Source organism: Ammospiza nelsoni, chromosome 4 (genome assembly GCF_027579445.1).
Source record: "Ammospiza nelsoni isolate bAmmNel1 chromosome 4, bAmmNel1.pri, whole genome shotgun sequence".
NCBI classification, from domain to species: domain Eukaryota; kingdom Metazoa; phylum Chordata; class Aves; order Passeriformes; family Passerellidae; genus Ammospiza; species Ammospiza nelsoni.
In genome coordinates, this window is record NC_080636.1 from 54679546 (window position 1) to 54701233 (window position 21688).

The window sequence follows — 21688 nt, forward strand, 5'->3', positions numbered from 1 at the left end:
ACTGGTTTTTCTGTAGAAATCTGAACGATGTCCCTCTTAGCATCTTATTTCATTTAGATTTTTATACAACCCAATCAATCTCTCTTCCATTCTAGGAATTGATTCCTTACACTGGTTTTTACTGCTGCTGTCATCTTAGTTGATTTCCTTTCCTTTTTTTCCCCAGTTTTCTCACCTTTCATGTCTTACTGACTTCACTGACCTAGTTCCCAATATTCCCTGCAATTGTCTTTCTTGGTTTACCATCACTATATGAGAAAAGATATGGAAAAATTACAGGACTGTTGAAAATATCTACCCTGACTCCAAGATTTTCAATGGGAAATTTTGTATTTTAGCCTTCATTGCATTAGTCTGTTACTATAAGTAGTAGTAATATTAATTAAGAATGAGTTAGGAATCTTACCTTAGAAGACAAATTAAGTAAGGTAACTGCTGCATTTAGGTGTGGTTATAATCCAGCAGTTGCAGCTTGTTTGCTCATGTGTTTGAACAGAAGGAAAAGGTGACTTGTGTTTCTTTGTTGAGATGGTAAAGCCCCACCTGTTTTACCCATGTATTTAGAAGAACATACCAATACACAATAAAAAAAGAGCAGAAGTGCAGTAAAACTACTGTAAATTCTGTTAAAGAGGAGTTCAGTCCAAAATAGTTGGTAGAATTAAAAAAAATATATTTTAGATAATGATGTAAATACCAAGAGAGACTCCTGTGTATAATGGAAACAGAAAAGGTGACTTCCTCTCCATTTCCTTGGGGGTTTTTTGGGTTTAGGTTGTTTGAGGGTTTTTTTGGATTTTTTTTACAATTCTTGTGTTTAAAAACAAATAAGTTACAGATCTAGATAATTTTTAGGAGATGCACTGCATGAGTAATGTCAGAAATTATTCCATTCCATATAAGGTGGGGGCAGAGCTCCTTGCTCTATTTAGCTCAGTTAATAATGAACATTAATGTATTACATTTTTTACCTTGTGTGTCCAGCACTTGGGCAGACAGGTAGAAAGTGTCTCACTGTATTTTACTGACAGATTTCTCTGGGCATACTCTGTGACTGTTCTGAAGGTACAATTAGAAAAGTGAACTGTTTTTCTGTAACACACCTTCTGCTATTTTCATGTGTGATCTAATAACAGATGAGCACTGTTTACCTGCTTTCCTGGAACAGCAGATCATGTTTCTTTGCCCAAGGATGTTAAATGAAATAAGCATTAGAGCAGTGAGCTCGTTTGCTTAGGAAGGTTGGTGTTTAGACAAGAAGGTTATGGCAGGATACAGAGCAGTCTGTAGGAAAAATACTGTGGATAGAACTATTCTGCTAGGAGAACTAAATTGAAATGGGGACACTACTGTTAACTCAAGTGTAATTACATTTCTTTGTTGTTAAAAATTAAATCCTGGGCAAGAGGAAAGTTTGAGCCTGAAACTATGTTTTGAAGTAAATTTGAGCTGATGCCTTTCCAAAACCTTTGGAGGTTGCCAGAACGTAGTCTTCAGGAGGTGGTTGCCTGCTGGACACATTCATGTTCTTTTATTTTCTAGCTTTTCTGAGTTTATCAGGAAGATTATTTATAAAATATCACCTACCCCAAAGTTTCGCTTCTCTCCCGCTGTTTTCTCCACTAAACTGCAGTTTGAGGGAAGGATTCACCTTCATGGTCTTTCATGTGCAACCTCTGGGTCAACCTTTCCCTGCTCTTTGGGGCTGGCATTTGAATCTGTATGAAAATCTTAGAGCATCACTAGCAGCATCCCTGCTGAGCTCAGCCTTGGCCAGGGCTGGATCCATCTGGGAGCTGGCTGGCACTGCCTCCATCAGCCATAAGGGAAGCTTCTGACAGCCTCTCCCAGAAGCTACCCCTGTTGCCTGCCCCACAACCCAATACATCCCCTTTTTGCTCTTTTCCATGAGTGGGATGCAGCTATTTTGGATACCAGTGGTTTATATTCACATTCAGAAATGACTGTGTTAGCTTTCACAGCATTTCAGACAAATGAAGCTTTAGTACCTCAACCCAGGCTCTGAATGTGTTGTTTTCTTGTATTTGTAGCACTTATTGTTATTTCACTACAAATATTCACAATTTTGGTCTTTTGTAGTTCCCTGTTTACCCTGAAAAGTTATAGAATTGGTTTAAGAATTAAAAGGCTTTCAAAGCATCCTTGTCCTGAAGCAACTCTGCCAGGCATGAATAACAAATGGATTGTTTTTCAGTCAAAGTGATGCAGCTGACATGAGCTTCTGTAGGGTTATTTTCTCCCATCAAGTTATACAAGAATTTAGGTTACCTTGAATCAGTGATTATAGGCTGAATTGACCTCTGGAATTACAGATCATGTTGAACCTTGTAAGAAGATCAAAATGTATGGGATTCTGTGTTAGAGAAGATGCATTTTGTCTGTGTTTTGTGCACATTTTGCATGACACTTGGTTGATTAGATTATTTCCTGAAGCCACAATTTAGTTCTTCAGGGTCTGACTATGTAATTTTTTTAAAAAAAGGTAATGTGCAGTAAGGAACTGTACTGCTATTTATGGTTATTGATTCACAAAAATTCCAGGCTAGATAGAGGTGGATATTTAAAGAAGGTATCACTCAGTTGAAGATTCTGAGGAAATACTTGCAGTTTAATTTTTTAAATGTTTTTTATTTCTCTTCTATGTCAGTCAAGGATAAATATGTGTATAATATTATTATTGTCGTGTCTGGTATAATCAGACCCTGAACAGGCACAGGGTTGCAGTTTTTGGATTAAATACTTCCACTAGAAATTGTACCATGGTATAATGAGCCATCACTTTTCTTTTTCAACATCTCGTTACTTTCTATATAAATCTTCTGGAAGGACCATAAATTAATAGGTGGCCTTAAGTAGTTTTTCTTTTTCCTCAATGTGACAATTTAAGGGATAATAGGATTTTTTTTAACTTTATTAAAAAAACTTGTTCATTTTAGAAGTGAAAGGCTTTACTTTTTGCTTCTGATAATTACAGTCCCAAATTTGCTCAGAATTAGACTCATCTAAACTTCCCATTATATGTCTTTCATATTGCTCTCTGCATGGCTTCACTTTCTTGTGTCTCTTTCATCAGTGCAGCGTCCTATTCCTGCCCAGTGGCTGAAGGAGCTCCAGTGGAGGCTCTTTCAGAAGTCTGGCCTTATATTTTTTGTTATTTTCTCTCTTTAACATCTGGCAAGTGTGACATTTCGAAATTCAGTGTTTTCACCAGGGCGTTGAGTATTCCCTTAGATATTTTCCTGCAAATTTGTTATTTTTCATCGGCAGGATGCCCACAAGTGTGGGAGGTGAGTGCTGATCTTCAGCCTGCTTAGCTTGGCATGAAGCCCATGTGCCAAAGTTCTAGTGTGTGCCCTGATGGAGTCTCATTGCTGTGGTGACTGGGATGGCTGCTCCAGCACTTTCCTGCTGAGAGGCTTGCAAACAAGCCAGGAAAGCAATGAGGAAAACTGAGAGCCGTGATTCCATGGCATTTGTTGTGTGAAAGGGTCCTATGGTAGCATTGGTGATGATGACCTGCTATTAATCTTGAATACCTCTAAGGTTTTCTGTGTCATTAAACCAATGGTGGTGATGTCTGCACCACTGAGGGAAGGTCACGAGACACCTTTGGAGCCCTCTGGCTGAAGCGCTTCAGGATCCTGGGCTGTGATTTCCAGAAGAGTGTGGCAACAGAGAACATCAGGAGGCCTCAGGAGAAATTAGGCAAGATAATGTGATTGCTGAAAAATTAACACAAGTCGCAGCTGTAGGATAAAAGCTTTAAAAAGTTTTTTCAAACCATATAAAGTAAACAGAAAAACTAAAAGCGACTCCCCAGACAGGACTAAAATAGATGCATTGTATCTGGTGAGGCTTAGTGCTATGGTATTCAGCATAATTTGAATGTTGGGGTTGCTTTAAAATTTATAGTTGTTTCTAAAAATTCTTGAAAAACTGCTTCATATTCTGTGTTCTGAAAGTGCAGAAGTTCTGCTATGTTTACAGTAGGTTTCCTTGTTTTCATGTGTTAATTCTGGTATTCTAAAAGCGTGCAAATGGCATTTGTCTTTGGATTTACAAAAACTCCAGATATTCAGAGTTTGAATTATTTAAACTCCCACAACACATGCACTTTTGCTTTTCAAGCTTGAGTTATAATTTAATTAAAAACTTCTGGTGCATCGCTAGCTATTTAAATATTAAAATGTTCCATGGATCACTTTCGATTATCTACCGTCATGAAATTCCTGAAGATGTCAGATTTTTAAGATTCCCAAAGTTGCACTTGGAATTGTCTGTTGATGCAAAGGGGACTGTGATAATTACATACATCCATTAGTATCAGCAGAGGAGATAAACTTTGGGGAGGCTTAATGGGCATGTCTCAGTGACAGCTAGCAAAGAACATTTGGCATGATTAAGGATGGATTTGAATGCACTTGAAAATATACTCTCATTATGGACGCCCAGTGGAAGTTGCACTACAAATGTTAAATTCCCCAGAAGAAGAGTTGTGTGGCAGGGAAGCTTTGAAATCCACTGTGGCCGTCATCCAAATTACTCTCTTCTCTTTGTGTCTTTCCGCTGTCAGATTCACTTTGTGATGCCCAACTTGGCTCCCTGCATCTCTGAAAAGAGACAACCTGTTGGTTTCTGTGTTTCAGATTGTCCGAAGATACATCAAGGACTGGCTTGAAAGGAAGAAGCCTCCATTTGGTGCTATCAGCAGCTGTGTGCTCCTGATGATCATCTACACAACGTTTTGTGATACTTTTGCCAATCCAAATATTGACCTGGATAAATTTAGCTTGATTATAATCGTGTTCATAAGTAAGTTCAGCCCTAAAGTGGCTCTTTTTTCATGTGTGTTTCAGGTCTGTAATGAGCTACATGTGGTGGGGAGCTGTGGGGGTACTGGCATGGTCTTAGAGCTTCTCAAGCATCTAGTAAACCAGATTGCCAAACTTCTTAGGAGCTGGATGCTTTTAGGGGACCAAGTAAGCATTTAGAGAGGAATGAACCCTGCTATTTAGGTGGGCCTGAGGTTGCTCTATGGCTTTTCCTTTCCTTTACAAGCATTTATTGGCATTCTGGTTTTGCCCTCTTTGCTGTTGAGCAGCCATGAAATACACAGATGTCACATTCCAAACAGCAACAAAAGATTTGGGGTTGAGCTGTTACTCAGAAGCATTGTTATAATTTTTAAACTGCTCTTCTTTAGCATATTATAAACCTAGAAACTAGTTGGGAGTTAGAATGTGTTGATCTGTTTCTGTGGATGAGCACATTTCTTTGAGTTTCTTTTAGAAGCACTCAAGTCATTCAGCCTTAAATAACACCCACGTGAGAATAGGCTGCTGGTATCCTTGCCATCAGCTGGAAGCACACTGGCAGATCCCTCCCTCCCAGGGAAAGGCAGTGCTGTACAGGCACTGTCTCCTCTCCCAGCAGGGAATTCCCATTTGCCTCAGACTGTCCACAGACAGGAGTTTCAATTTGCATGGAGGAGAGGTAACTACAGGATGCTTCAGTATAAATCACATCTCATACTCTAAAACTGTGAGATTTCAAGAGATCAGACCATCACCTACTTTGTGTGTCTGCATGTGCTTCTGTCTAATAAAAATAATGTATCTTCTACAAATCTGACCTCGACTAAAACCAGTAGCAAATTTGCCCCTGCCCTTTGTGCATCAGATCTTAATTCTGTCTTAATTGTGGCTTTTTTTTTGGGCTTATGAAACTGTACATATGGATTATGAAACTATACTAAACACTATACCTATGTAAAATAATTCATGAGACTATAAGTGGTACAATATAATGTTTTATTCTGAAAGCAAAGGATTAGGAAGAAATGCTATGGAGCTTTTTTTGAAATGGAACAAATACTTCTTTGCACTGGCCAAAGAAGGACCTTGCACTTAAATCAGTGCAAAATTGTCAGCAAAAAAGAATGCACAGAGATTTTCAACTCAAATTTAACGTGCAGAGAAAACTCAGAATGAAGTAATTTTATGGTACTCTGCTGACCACTACTTTGAAAAAAAAAAACCTTTCTTTTTTATTTCAAGAAGACATGTTCTTCCTAGAACAGTTCATGTGTAGCGTTTGCTTCTGCTGCCTTGCTTGGCCTTTATTTCTCTTCAAGACAACTCTGTACTTGTGCCATGGGGAATGAAATGTACCATTTGCTGTGGAATATGCTGAAAGTCATATCTAGGTGTTCATTGCAAACTGGAATTTCTTTGTAAGAACATTAACATAAGCATTGGAACTACTTGGAACATACCAGACAATTGGTAGGGGGATTTTTTCTGGAATATTTACAAAACCAAGAACGTTTTGGAGATGGGTGTGCACATTGTATTCTAGAAGTTTCTTATCACCATTGGATGTGTCAGCTGGATGTGTGTATTGTGTTACACCAGGAAGTGAAATTAGCACGAGGAGTTTGAGGTAAAACTGAGTTTGTTATTCTGCTGATTAATGTTTCTATGTAATTTTTATGCTAATATTCTAGCCACAGCAAAATATTCACGAGGAATAATTGGTAGCAACACATGCTTATTGCTTTACAGAATTATGTGTAATAAGGGACTGGTTTTTTCTGTGAATATTAAATTAATGTACTTCATCGGAGAAAAATTATAATTCAGGAACAATGGATTGCTTCTTTAGTTCATGAAGGAGGAATTAAGTGCATGCTGAGGTGACATTTATACATTCTAGGAAATGTATGTAGGAGAATAGAAAATGTCACTGGTAATAGCTAATATCCCTGCCATATTTCCCAGTTGTAAACTGGGGTGAAAATCAAATGCATTGTCTTGACTTGCACTGCCCTATGGGGCATGTCAAGCCTTACTGCACCCACACATTTTGCAAGGAGTAGGGAGAAGACCCACCCCAGATTCTGCTGCAAGGAAAAGCCTTTCCCCCAAAACCCACAAACTCAGAAAAGGCCTGTGCAGGTCATGGGGTTTCTTCTTCAGCCTTGTGGGGATTGCCCATGCTCTCGGCTGAAGCTACTCATGGAAGCCACTGGCTGTTCCTTGTACCTCTGCAGTCCCAGGGTGGGCCCTGTGCCCCCCAGAGCCCCTGAGGGTGTCAGCAGACCTGGCAGAGAGAAGGGCTCCCCTTGGGATGCTCACAACCACCTGCACTTACAGAGCTGGCTGAGCTTGAAGGAAAGGTCTGACACGCACTGCCCAGCCCAGGAATCAGCCTTTGTCTCAGAGAGAATTCAAACATCTATGATGATCTTCTCTTCCTCTCCCCATGAATGATCATAATTAATATACCCAGGGCTGGGAATATTTATTTGGATCATCCTTACACACTTTCTCCTTTAAAACAGCAAGTCTTAAGTGCCCAGCACCCAGAGCATGTCTGACAGATATGCACTATTTCCTGCCACTCATCGTGTCAAGAAATTCTCGATTCAGAGGATCTACCCCAGGAAGAACTTGTGTAGCCATAACGTTAATTCTGGCTTGCCAGGATATATGATCTGTGTTGTTCTTCCAGGCAGTCTTTAAAGGTTGTCTGGCAATGGGTTTCTCTGGATAGACTTGGTCCAGCCTCATTTCTGCCCTGCAGTATGGGAATAAAAGGCACGGACACAGTAATTATAATTGTGATCTAATTTTAGCTTGTTTCTCTTTCAGTATTTTCTATTCAGATGAGCTTCATGTTTTTGACTTTCCTCTTCTCCACAAGGTAAATTAATGTGCTGAATCCCAACCTTTGAATATTTCTTTTGTGTGATATCTTTGGTTTGGGTGACAAAGTTTATGCAAATGTGCAAAGGCAGGTTTCTGAATAGAGGTGACCTCATTTTGGTATTTCCTATTGTCCTTACTGCATTTGCTCTGTTAGAGTTTCATAGGCTAAGAGAGCAGGACCTGAATTCTGTCCTTTCTTGTGTGTTAATTACAGAGTTGTTAAATCTCAATCAATCACTGCTGTACCTCATCCACTGGAAAAAATGGATTAGCACAGATGTCACTGAAGGTATAATTTGCCCTGCAGACATGCTGGTGACATATGAGAGAGAGAACTCAGTTTGACTTTTTACATCTCAAGATACATTTGCTGTGCTGGCAATTCACTCCTCTCTATATATGTCAAATTTGCTACATTTATATGGTGATTCTTAAAAGACAGCTGTCCTGAACTAATGTTTGGTAGAGCTTTTTTTTTTTTTTTTTTAAAGTCTCAACCAGCAAGGGCAATTGTACACTCACTTCTCAAAAACTGGTACTGTAAGCATGGTGTTGCCAGTGGCTCAGGGCATCACTGGTGCTGGTTGGAGTAGCCACATTTGTCCTCTCACTTGGGCTTACTGGAATATTTGTTTAGCAGCACTCTGCTGAAAGGAGAGTGACACAATACAGCAGACTCCAAGCATATGCTTTATATAAATTAAACAATATCCATAAGGGAGAATCACAAAGAAGGGTACAGTGTCTTAGAGCTACTTATGCTTATTTTAGTGCCATAAGAAAATTTGTCTGTATTATATATGACAAGATCATATCCTAGCCTTAAAAGGCATTTTAAAATAACTTCTGAACTGCTAGACCTAACCTGGGGGGAAGATATGCCCCAACTGTGAAATCTAAAATACCTTAAGCAGTAACCAGCTCAGTATGGTAAATATTTAGAATCTCATAGAATTACTCCTAATTTGGAGCAAAGGGTGGTCCATTGGCCAGTCATCTCTCTCTCTATATATAGATGTCATTTTCCCACCCCTCCTGGCCTTAGTCCCAGTGTTTAAACCCTTAGATGTAGTTTATCTCTGAAGTGGAAGCTAACTCCTTAGTGTAGATTCAATATATTGTCCAAGCTGAGCATTTTGTTACTGTTCTATACTAGAAAAAAAAATAGGTCATTTTCTCTTATTTTGTGGAGGCAAGGGGCTTCTGCTGTGACATTTTTGCATGTTTGACCAAATAAACTTGTCTGGAATAAATTTGTGTCCTACACACCATGTCTTCAAAATTTCTGTCCTTCACATGGGAGTGTATTCATTAGAGAGCTTGCCACAACAGAGAAACAATTGTGCTAAAAAAAAAATAAATCAAGCACTACTGTTCATTTATGGGTGGAATTATTGCTGTCACCAGACTGATCAAGGTGATGGGAATGTGTATATGGATCCTCAAAGTAAAAATTTTGATAGATGCTGTTTTAAGAAGGTTTTTGCTATCAGAGGTTATTAAAACTCTTTTGTTTTGTAGGAATAACTCTACTTTCACACCAGCAGACACAGTGGCTATCATTTTCTGTTCCACACACAAATCCCTCACCCTGGGTAAGTCAGGAGATAAGCTTGTGAGCAAAAGAACAGTAACATTCATGCCTTGCTGTGTTGAAAAAAAAATTGGTTTAGTTGCTGGTTTTTCTGCTTAAATGGTTTTGGGTTTAGTGTGACAAGTGCTGCTACCAGTGTGATACTAATAGTAGAATAATGCTCTTGAACAGATGAAATTAATGCTTCCTACAGGGCAGAGAACACAATCTGCTCAGCTGAGATTTTAGTGCTTGTACAGTAAGACCACCTGATTTGTGGAAAGCTGTATTTTTCTTTCTGTTCTTATTCTGTTCTGTTGCCTAATCCAATGCTGCTAAAATTTCAGGTTTGTTTCTGAAGAGATGGCTAGGTGTACCTGCCCAGTTTGACAGTAAAATTTTACATCTAAAAGCTGGGATATACAAGGGGAAATCAAAGGACATAGTGTAGTCAGAAATCACAAATAGACAATACTCTTTTGCTTACCATGAGCAAAATGTGTGTGTTGAAGTCTGCAGATACTTTGGATAGCTTTATTTCTTAGCATTCATTTATCAAAACATCATAGAGATATTTGTCACTTATGACCCCATAGTGATAATAGAATGTTCTGATGGATATTCAGAAAATACTGTTAAATCAGAAATGCTTACAGCCACTTGCTGCTGCTTCATCCATTATGTTCAGTTAGGGGCACAACTGGATTGTTTTCAGATTATAAAACCAGATGTTTGGTAAAGCATATATGACTGAATATCTGACTCTTTTCAAGAGTGTATCTGTGAAAGAGGAACACATGTAGTGTCAATGACAAAGGTAAGAGCTCAGCCTGAAACAGGGGAAGAACAAGTTGGGATTTAGATGTTTTCCAGGTTGGTTTGGTAGAGCAAAACTCACCTCAGGGTTCTTTGCTTCAGCCAGGCCTGTGCTGCAGAACTGTTAGCAAGTGCCTTTAAAAGTCTGTGGGAAATGGAGGAGTTCCTGGAAGACAAGGAAAAGTCAAACAAAATGTCTCTTTTTACAGTGGAAATGAGGAGGGGAAGAGGAATTATAGATCAGTGAGTTTTAACTTCATTTTGTAGAAAACTACTGAACCAAGTCATTAAATAAATTATTTTTAAAGTGTAGAAAGAACAAGGAAATGAGCAACAATGCCATAGCTTTGTCAAATACATGGCATACTAAACTAACCTCCCTTCCTTTCACACAGGGTCCTGTGGGTTGCAGGGAAGCAGCAAAAGTTGTGTGGCTTGAGAGTGTTATGGCTTTTGATATTTGCACAATCTTTTGGGCTCCACAATTCAAAAATTATGTGGACTAACTGAAAAGAAATGAGAAGAGAGTGCCATGAATGATCATAGACCTCAAAAATGTGACCCCAGAGGTAGATTGAGGCAGTTGGGATTGTTGAGGGAAGATAACTGAAATACTGCAGTGATCTTCAAATGCATAAAAGGTTGATGCAAAGAAAGAAGAAAGCAACTCTGTCACAGTGAACTTTGTAAAGGGAAGGACTTTGTTACAGTGATGATGATTTAAGCTAACAATCAGGGAAATCTGTCTAGTGTAAAGCAGTTCAGCTTTGGAACATGTTGCCTATTGATGTCTTCAATCTCCTATCATTGTAGACAAGCCTCAGATGGGAATTAAATAGCTGGAGTTGATCCTGCCTTGGAGCAGAACATAGATTAAATGACACTGGTCTTTTCCAGCCAAATGTGCTATGAAACTGAGCTTGGACTAATAAATGAGCTTGTATTCAGGACAGTTACTCTTGTATTTGTAGAAAGCAGCTGCACACATAAGTCATAACACGCTGCTGTGCTTTCTGTTTGGAGGTGTGTATGAACTTAGGGCACAACTGTGATACTACAGAAGAAAAGCTGGAGAAGCTGGTTGTGTTTAACAGCACAAATATGCAAGTTTGCCCTGCTCTCCCCAGAGAGAATAGTTTTATATATGCTGTTGCATATTTCTGCCAGCTTGCTGTGACACTAAGAAGATAAGCACAAAGCCTTTTTAAATATTTAAGTCCTAAAGGTGCTTGCCATCATCCCCCAAAAAATGAGGACTGTTCATTTCTTTAACTCACTGCACCAAGCATCCTTATGCAGCCTGTCTTGACCTCACTGTGCACACAGCTGAGTCAGTTCACTTTTCTTCTGCTGCTACACTCTCAATTTTTTATGTTATTTTCTTTTTTAGAAAAACTTAGTTTGAGGTTCCTAGCTCCCTTGACCTTTTGGCTCACATTTTCCCAATTCCAAGTTACTGCTCATATTAGCATAGCCTCATGAGCCAGCTTTTGCATTCTGCAGCTTTCTTTGCACGAGTACATCAGCAAAAATACTTTGGTCACCTTCCACCTTGACTTCAAGGACTCCTGCGGCTTCTCCCCATCCATAAATTCCTTTTTCCCCTAGTCCAGATATCCCATGTCTAAGTGTGCAGTTTGAAGTGAACAGGTGGATAGTGGAACGTGGTACTGTGGGGCTGTTTCTCAGCTGGGTACTGTTCTGTTGGTCAGCTTTGGGGCAGACTGCTTTCCAGTCATCCTGGGAGAGGAATGGGGAAATGTTCCCTTTGGCAATCCCCTAGGAGCTCATCCTTGGTCAGCCTGAACTACCTGCTGGTCTTGTGTGCACCCCTACTCCATGGGTGTCCAGATGTGCCTGCTGTGTATCAGACTCCAGCTGGCTGAGTTTGAGACCATTGATATTTTATTCTGTTTGGAGTTTGTACCAGCTCCAGATAACATAGAGCTGTGTAAAAACAAATCTGTGTGAAAATAAGGAGTATTGGGTTTTACAAAGCCGGGGTGTGATGGGGTATGTGCCTGAGCTGATGATGCAAACAGATATGTTAAACAGAGCAGGCAGCATTTTTTCCTTCACTGGAGATGGGAGCAGAATAGGTCTAATTTGTTTTTAAGGATTAGCTGTATCTGAATGACACTTTTAAATCTTTCCCTGTCCACCCTGGTGTTAGCAGAAACAAGATAAACACAGACATTTTGGCCTTGACTCTTTTGCTGTTCTGGCACATTTCTGCTTGTCCTTAGGTGTTTATTACAAACCATGCGATGAGAGATCTGCTCACTTATGGTAGAGAGCACTTTTCCTTCTCTCTCTGTCACTGCAATGCCTGAAAGCACAAACACAGCTCACGCTCTCATTTCACATCTGTTGTGGAGCTCTGCTTTGTTTGTCTTCAAGATTCCAGTGGCAGTGTATAAATGACCCCCAACACTTGTACTTTCACTTTGGAACTGATTTCTCTCAGCTTGGCAGGTGAAACTCCAAATAGGTATGTCTGGCCCATTCCCTGGGGAGCTGAGAATGGCACCAGCTAAAGTGGGAGAAGAGCTGACAGCTTTAAAGCTTTAGAAGTGGTAATAGGAGAGGCATGAGAAGACTTTTGTAAGTCACTTTCTCCCACACCATATTATGAAACCAAGTAATTCCCATGCAGTGCATGCTCATGAGGCCAACTGCCACTTCCACTGTTGCATCCATGAATAAGTGCTTGCTCTGCACGGAGATGAGTGCTGCTCCCATATGCTGGGTCTTATTTTGTAGACAGAACAGTTGACACACTTTTTGTCTCAAAGATCACAGTGCAGGGCGTGTTTGTGTAAGGACAAATTACACAGGGTAGGTGCCTTTGTGTTCCTGAGATGGGAGCACGAGCCAGTACCTCTGCATAGCGGTGGGTGCTTCAGCAGGGTTGTGAATAAAGGGCATCACACATGCAGAAAAACCAATGTTTATTTGCATTTCACCTAAAGAGTGAAGCAGGATGTAAACTTGCAAGGAAGCCAAGATAAATATAGTATCCACAATGGCCTCTGGCTTTTTCACCCCCACATTGTTCCCTTTCTCTCCTTCCCCCTGCTCACATATATGCATGGTACATGTGAGCACACACATATGCAGACATTTGATGCATGGCTTTTATTAGTGCATTTGCCATTGATTGATTAGTACTTAGTATTAGTACTTCTTCTATTGATTGATTGCAGATGAAGTGACTATTTGACCTTTAATTATGAGCCTTACTATTGAAAATGACATTGAGCTATGGCTTCACATAATCCATCTGGAAAGCCCGACATGATGCCATTCCCTGGAGTTCATTCAGTGAGAAGAGAAGAGGCCTCAAGGAAGTGCAAAGCTATCACTGTGGCTCATTTAAAAAAATACTGCAGTTGTTGCTTGCACTTACACAAAAGTTGCAGCCAAATACAGAATGTTATTTGATTTTTTTCAGAGAGTGAATTGCTAGCTAGAAGTTACAACTCTGAAAGGAAAATTCAGGATTGTAAAAAAAATATATATCTGCTTTAATTCTTTGTATTTACTGTGTAAAATTATTTTATCAGCAAAAATCAAAGTACTGTTACCTATTTTGGCTACCACAAAGGCAAATATTAATATTGGAGGTATGATTAACAGCAGATTAATAAAACAAAACAGCAAAAATAACCCTACCTAATAATAAGATTGAGATATTGTTTGTAATGGAGGATGTATTTTTCCTCATTTGGATTCAGCAACGTAGCAGTTCTCTCACCATGAAGCCCTTCAAGTACTACAATCAGTTTCTAGCCTACCAAATACTTTCAGGCAAGAATACAGTTCATTCTAGAAGTAAAAGCCAAAACACCAACTTACTTTTGTCTTGTTTTAATTTAATTCAAATTTATTTTTTAAATACTCAGTTTCTTACTGCTCAAGTGCTTGAGCAATGGCCTGTACTTGAACAATTCCTAAAAGCCTGCTGTGGTGCAGCAATAGATTCAGAGGGGAATGTCTGCAAGGGGATCATCCAGCCTGTGGATTAATCAGCCTGTGCCTTCCCCCAAGCTGCCCAGCTGCACAGTGGGACAGAGGGCATCCTGCTGACAGATAGCTCCAATCTGCTCCCAGGTATCTATAGTTTTCTGTCATGCTTTCTGCAGATATCACCTGATAAGGTTTCTCAGGATAAATAATATATTGAGATGCTGTACTAATCCATTGTAGATTCTTTTTATTGTATAGTAATAATTACCTTTCTCCTTTAAATAGAAAAATGCTAAAATGTTCTAACTTGTGCTAAGATAAAAGGTCGGTGATTTTAAAAAGGAGGCATCTCTTAATCATTCTGTAATAGAAAGGTAAGATGGCAAAGTCATGTGTGTTGCCCTCAGCGAGTATTGAGGCTATTCTCTGGTATTTTTGGAATGTAGTGGTTTTTCTCTGCTCCTGGCAGAGAACTTTCCTCTAAGGCAGTTTTTCATCAATGTCCTCTGCCTTTCACATAAAGATATAGAAAATAATCCTGGTTAATTGCTCTCTGAAAGTTTCCAAGAGTAAGACTTTTGGTGCTGTTTTTTACCTTCAGAATTTTCCCATGAGTGTTGGACAGGAGACTTTACCACATCCTGTCATACCTCTTGGTGTTGGTAGTGCTTGAATTTGCATTTATAACTTTTACAGGCTTTTAGTCTTATTCCTTCCCCTGGTTTCTGATAGGGTGATGTAAGTGAAAATGATTCAGCTACTTCTCTGCCTGGAACTGGTGGGTGCTGTCCCTTGGGCAGAAGGGAAACTGATGGGAGGAGAATGCTTCAAATAGTGAGGGTCTTCTGAAGGCTGTGTCTGGACCCCTCACTGCTGCCCAGAGAGTTAGGAACTCTCCCATTTCTGCTTCTGAGATCCCTCAGGAGTGGGCTTAGTGACTGCTAGAGCCTTTTTTAAGTTTTGATACGGTGATTGTTTGGGCCAAAATGAAATCTTTTTCTCATCACTTCAGTCTTTGCCCAGCATTTTCTTGGAAGGAACATCAGGTTATTGTCTCGGCTTTTTCCTCAGCTCTGTGATTCTCCTCTCTGTCTCTGGAAAAATAAGAACCAAGGGATTTGTGTTACATGAGATGACAGTGGTGAGAACAGAAGCATCTTGATCTACTGCACTTTTCTTATGTTAGCATCTTTCTTTTCTAGGCAGATGAGTCACATTTCTTAGCCTGGCAGTCTTCTAGAGCCAACATTTGGTTCTTACCCACCTGTGTTATCAGTCAGGTTATCACCAAGTCCCTGTTATGTCTTCTTTCTGAAGACCTCAAAAAATGCCTGGGAAATGTTGTTACCTATTTCCAGTACAGCTGCAAAACCATGTATATCTGAATATAAATAATACCAGGTTTTATATAGATGTGTTTATCTATATCAGAATATTAGCAAACTGACATATAAGCAGAAGATTTCTCTAACTGGGGATAGGGTGAGTGTTTGCTGCTTGCACACAGCAATCACTGTCTTGCCCCGGAAGTCAAACTGACAGTTTGGGTAGGCTGTGGTCACTGAGATTGTCTGTGTCAGAGCATCAATCTTATTTTCTCTCATTGCTCATATGTGGCTTGCCCCTGTTTGCCTCCTTCGGAGCAGGGCATCCCTGAACTTTGCAGGGAAATGTGTTGGCAGGCCAGTCTGGCAGTAGGAAATGCCATAATCCAGAGAGTCATGGTGGCTTTTGGGCACAGAATACCTGCCTCCCCCATGGTTTTTTAACAACTATCACAATCTAGTACATTTAATCTGTTGCAGTTTAGTCAAATTTGACCTCTCTGTGATTCTAGAAGGGAAAATACTACAGCAAATTAGGGAATCTCCTTTCCTTTCTGACCTGAAACATATGTTTCTTTGATTAGACCTAGAATGTGGCAAGAAATTCTGTACCAGCTCCCAGGGCTTCCTTTTCATCTGTATAGGTTTTTTATTAATATTTAGAAAGTTTGCCTGCAGCAGTACTAAAATGTGCATCAGAGGACAACAGTTGTTTACTGTGTTTGAACTGAAGGATTTCTCCCAGGAGATCTCATTCACTTGAAGTTTACATCTCTCAATCTCGACTTGCAGAAAGGGATCGATGAATAACAATTGTCATTTCAGAGTTGCACCTCTCCAATTATTTATTTGGTTGTGTGTCTTTCCAGAAGCACACATAATTGGATCAGACACTAAAAACCAGATTGCAGGTTTTTAATGACAGCAAGCTCATAACTCTTTATAATGAAATAAAAAAAGTAAACACACATATACATCTGTAAAATGATAATGACACAGGAGCTCTCCCTCCCCACCTAAAACAGTTAAAGTTAATTTATCTACTTTAAGAAACTGCATTATATTCAGCAGACAGCTGACAGGTTACCCTTGGGAAGATCCATGTTTGGACATGACTCAAGTTGCTTTTTTTTTACCTCAGGCTGGCAGAGGCTACGAGTGTCACCCATAGTAAAGCTGGTGACTATTGAAGATGATGTTGAGTCTCCCTGAGAGAGTTGTATCTACATTTGCTCTCTCAGTGCACCTTCTGGCAGCCAGTCTGAGCTGCTGACTCCAGACACTTCTAAGGCAGTGGGTGCAAAGATGTGAGAAATCAGCAGCAGCAGTGAAATCTGGAAATCTGGAAATTGCAGGAGAGTTTGGGAATCTGGAGCAGGGATCCAGCTCTAAAAGCTGCCATGAGCACTGCCAGCACACAACCCTATCCAGAGAGTTCTATAATAGCAGATAGTGTCCCAGAGGATTTCATGGTGTAGGGAGCTGTTTTCTCAAAATGCCTTCCCAAATGGAGCAGTAAGATTTTCTGGCCTCATGTATTCTTTTTTTGGCTACAGAAATTAGATTAATAAAGCAAAATTATAGGTTTTCCTTTATGAAAAGAAGGGTTTTCCTGGTTTTCTATTTATAACAAATTTGTATGTCATGTTTTCCTTTGCATCAATGTTACAGGTGGAGAAAAAGCTTTAAAAAAATTAGTATGAAACAGGTTGGAGCATAAACCTTTCCTGCCTGTCTTTACAAACATAATAAGAAAGACTATAAAAGATTATTTTAATGGGTTTTTTTAATAATATGTGTAGATATAATGAAAACTTTAATACTGTGAAACCTTAGCCTCAGCTGTGTGTGGAAAGGCAGTAGTGTTCAAGGAAAGAATCAAATTAATCAAATCTCAGCTTTGTGGGTTTAGGTTGCTTGTCCATCTCTTTGTCCAGAATTCCTTTCTTTAGTAGGTTTCCTGTACTAAACCTCTAAAAAGGGTTTTGAATTCTATTAATTTTAGCTTTGTAACTTAGTTATTGATAGCAAATTTGTAATTCATTATCAATTTGCTGCCTGTGCTTTGAGTAGGGGGTGTATATATGAAGAGTGAGCTGATAACCAAGCAATAAAAAAAGCACTAAAGTGTGAGTGTGGGCTTACAGCAGGGCTATATCCACATTGTGGTGCCAAATTAAGAATAAGTCACATATGAAAAATGTGTGTTCAAATCATTCCTGAATTCCTTGTTAACTAATTCCTACCACCATATTGTCAGCCAGGTGGAGGTGTTCTGGAGTCTCAGGCACCAGTCTTCAGTTGTTGGTGCTAAATGTTTCATTGTTAGCAGCTGGTAAGATTGCCTATGCTGTTCATTAAACATCACTTCCAATCTGAATGCGCCCATTGAAGCCCCAGAAACAGAAAAACTCTACTCTCTTTCTCTTCCTCCCAGCTTTTGCAGTTTCATTTCCTTAAAACTTTGATAGTATCAAGATGTGCTGTTCCCTGGTAGCTGTACTTACATTGCACTTGAATAACAGATTTCTGTATGAGTATAGTATATATATTAATATATGAAATATATTTTTTTTCTGAAAAGAAAGAATGAGCAAAAGCATTCAAAGCATATTAGGTTTTCTTCATTTTTTAAAATCTTGTTAGAGTTACAGCAAAAGGAAAATCCTCTTTCTCATTAATTTCTCTTCCTCCTTTACTTAAACATTGTACCAGTCCAGTCTCTTATAGCATAAATTCTTGCATCCCATAGAAGTGTATGGCTAGTATGTAGCCACATCACTGATTAAGGGCAGAGCCTCCCCAGTAATTCTAGCCCTGCAAAGAGGTAAATCATTTAATGTAATGCAAGGAGATTGTTCTTTCCCAAAGAGAGAGAAATGTTTTTGAAGATTAGGGTCCATACCTCCAAAATGAGCGAGGAGAGCCTCCATTTTGCAGTTTTCCCCTGCAGTTCTTCCAGAGTCTCTTAAAATCTCACAGTCCCTTGTGTAATCTCCCCCTCAGATGTTTGTTTGTACCACTCCATGAGCCTGGTTTTTGCTTTCCATTACACTTGTCACTGACCTGAAATATAAAAATGTACTGAAAAATTTTCTTTTTTTCCCTGAGAACATTTTAGGCATGAATCTTCTTCATACAGCATGCATGTGGTGGGCAAAAGGGCACAATTCTCCCTGCAATGTAATGTGATCTCATATTACACTGGAAGGTGCTTTCTTTGGTTGGAATGGGAATACTCAGTAGCCAGCAAATATTTGCATTGTTAGGGGTTGTCAGGTATCATTTAGCTGTTCCCATCCCTGAAAGAAACTGGTCCTTAAGGAAAAGCATTTAACCTGAATTCAGGGTGTGCTTTGGAGAGGGCATGGATGTCGGAAAAATAATCCAGTTAATTTGTCAAAAACATCTTTTTCTATTGTGATCTCAGTATGTCATAACACAGTCTGGAAAAGGGCAAGAAACATCTATCCCTGGTTTGGCTTCACTGAGGACAGGCACCAAAACTAACCACAGCAATGATTTGCCTGGGAAGAAACAGGGAAGCCCTTAAGAAAGTTTTCAAGTGAGATGAGCAGTACCTTGCTGTTCTGGCAGCCCTCTGCATGAACAACTCTTTTCTAATCCCCTAAACTGGGCACTGGCTGAATCTTCCCAGCCCCTCCCACCTTGCAGCCACTGGGCTCCAAGCAGAGCTGGTCTGAAACTTGGCAGTCAAATTTCAAGTGCTCGTTTGGCTCTGTCTTTGCAGCACAAATTCAGACCCTCTCTGCTCTGCAGTCTGGGAGAGGCTCAGCACAATATAAGCCCCTCTTTACAGGCCTTTTCTCAGATGAAATAAGAAATAGCTGTTGGACCAATAATGTTTCTTTCACATCAATCCCTGAGAGGATCCTTCAGTAAGAGAGTGGCGTGGAGAGCATCAGAGAAGCCACTATCATGCACTTGATTCATTTTGTGTATTGCACTTGAAGATTGTAGCAATTGAGGGTTCTGAAATGCATTCACAAGTACAAGGGAGAGGTAAAAATTCAGAGGCTAAAGCTTTTCTTCCAAGTATTTCCAGTGCCTCTTTGTGAGGGTTCTTTGGCATTCTGATTCCTGATTGCCTGATGGTTCCATAGCCCTAGGATGACCTCTCTGTTTTGCCCCAAATCTCTTTTCCTGAGAAGAAATGCTGCAGTGTTTGGTGATGTGGAATGTGTTTCAGTAATGTAGGCAATAAAGGTTTAGGATAAATTGTTTGTTATGAAGACATTGAAGGGAAAAAAACCTATACAGTGAAGTATGGAAGTAGAGCACTAGCAATAATTCTGCTTTGGGTGTGAGAGATAATGGCCTGTGTTTTGGTGGTAATAAAAATGTTCTATTGAGTTCTCTGAACCCATTGCAATGTGATAGAAAACAGCAAATGATGAAGCAGTGCTTTAAGGGGAGCTTACACATCCAGCAAGCATAAAATAAACATATTAAAATAGAAAAAAAACCCTGATTTCCAGTTCTTATTGTTTTATCATTTCCATCATGGGTATAGGATAAAAGAAAACTCTTACTTGCTTGTTAGAAGAAGAAAGCTCCTACTTGAAGTTCTTACTTGGCAGATGTCAGTTGAAAGCTCTGCTAAGGAATATGCTGCAATGTCAAACTCTGTTGGGTAATTTTAGACAAATGTGTCATGTGTGACATGGAAATATGGCATGCTGTACATTAGTGATTTCCCAAGTGTTTGGATCAGGTAGTAATGTGCTGAGAAAGTGCTCTTTATCTCTCCACACTGTGTACTTGTATAGCAGTGGGGAAAGGCTTTTGGTAGAAATTACTTTAGTCAGAAAAAGAATCCATTTACAATATGTGCCTTCTAACATCTTTCAGACAATGCATTGTATTAAAGAGGCATTTTTTGATTAATGTTTTATAAACATTTTTCAGCATGACAGCTTAAAGTCCCTGTAAAATTGTAAATGCGTGCATAGTGCTCACTTCCATAAAGTCAAATGCCATCTCATAAAGTCTAGTTGGATCCTGTCAGCGACAGTGACACAGAATCAGAACCTTGGAGCATTAAAATTAATTTGCTTCATTTATATTACTGCAGTGATAGCTAGATGAAAAGAGTCCTATATTTAAATTATCTTTAAAATACCTTCAAATCTTTTAGGGTTTTTTATTATTATTATTTTACAGTTAACTAAATGTAGTGAAGTGCAGCATAATATTTTCATGGGCCTTTTAGGAAATGTGAAAATAGCAAAGGGGAAAGGGGAGAATGTGAGAGACTATACTGGGTGCAGACTGGGGGAAGGATTAAGTAGCTTTCAGTCGAGCAGGTTATTAGAGAAGCAGAGAGAAGCAGTGGCCTTTGGCCAGGGCTGATAATCCACAGCCTTGGAGCCAAGCTGGAACACCCTGGAGCAATGGAGAGCTGCAAGAGCAATGCTCTCACTCCTCCTTGCTGCTGTTGGAGGTCAAGGATAAACAGTTTCCTTTGCTTTCCTCAGGTTTGCAAAGTGCTTAATGTGGAAAAAGAAGAGCTGAGTGAGGACACAAAAAAGGGAGAAAACTGCAATGTGCTCCCTGTTACAGACCTGTCTTCTTCTCTCAGCCGCAGTGGGACTGTGATGTTGGTGCCCTTGCCCTCAGTGGAGCTGAGTGATTTTAGTGGAAGTACCCAAAACTTATATGGCTGCAATGACAAGAATCAAAGGTCTTGGGAAGCAAACCCTCGGAGGCTGAAAGCGTAGGAGTGGAGGAGGGAAAAGGAGGAAGGGAAAAAACACAAACAGAAAAAGAGCCTCTGAACACCAGGGCCAAAGAGCAAGGAGGAAGATGGGAACATGGGGGAGCACTGATAGGAGAAACATACCCAAACAAAGGGGAAGAGGGAAATTTGGGGTAAAAAGCTGGGAATACCAATGATCTTGTTTGAAAGGGATACCTGTAGAACAGTCTGGTTTTTCTCCCTTCTGCTGCAGCTCTCTGTAGTTCTAGTCAGGTGGGGTGCTGCTGTCTCATCCCACTCCTGTCTTTGGAGGAAGATGGGAAGCTTGTTAAAGCCCCACTTTGAGCAAAGCTGACCAACTTAGCACCAAAGCACAGAAGACAGCTGAAGACAACTTTGTTATTCAGGTCTCCTGATATTTATTGAGTGAGGGTCTTTGGCAGAGAGTTGAACCAGATTGCTGGAAGCTTGTAACTCCATAAACCACAGCAGCATGAAGTGTTTTGGCATGAGCCTTCAGTGTTTGTTTTTCTCCCAAGTGTTTATATATGTATAT

At 39.8% G+C, this 21688-nt stretch overlaps 1 protein-coding gene across 1 annotated transcript in view; it reads left to right on the top strand.

Moving 5' to 3' along the window:
* SLC10A7 (solute carrier family 10 member 7) overlaps positions 1–21688 on the top strand; it is a 139680-nt gene that overhangs the window by 108113 nt on the left and 9879 nt on the right. The window contains exons 8-10 of the mRNA XM_059470954.1: positions 4668–4833; positions 7674–7725; positions 9252–9325. Of these exons, the coding sequence (XP_059326937.1) occupies positions 4668–4833; positions 7674–7725; positions 9252–9325 (292 nt within the window). The remainder of the gene's footprint in view (positions 1–4667; positions 4834–7673; positions 7726–9251; positions 9326–21688) is intronic.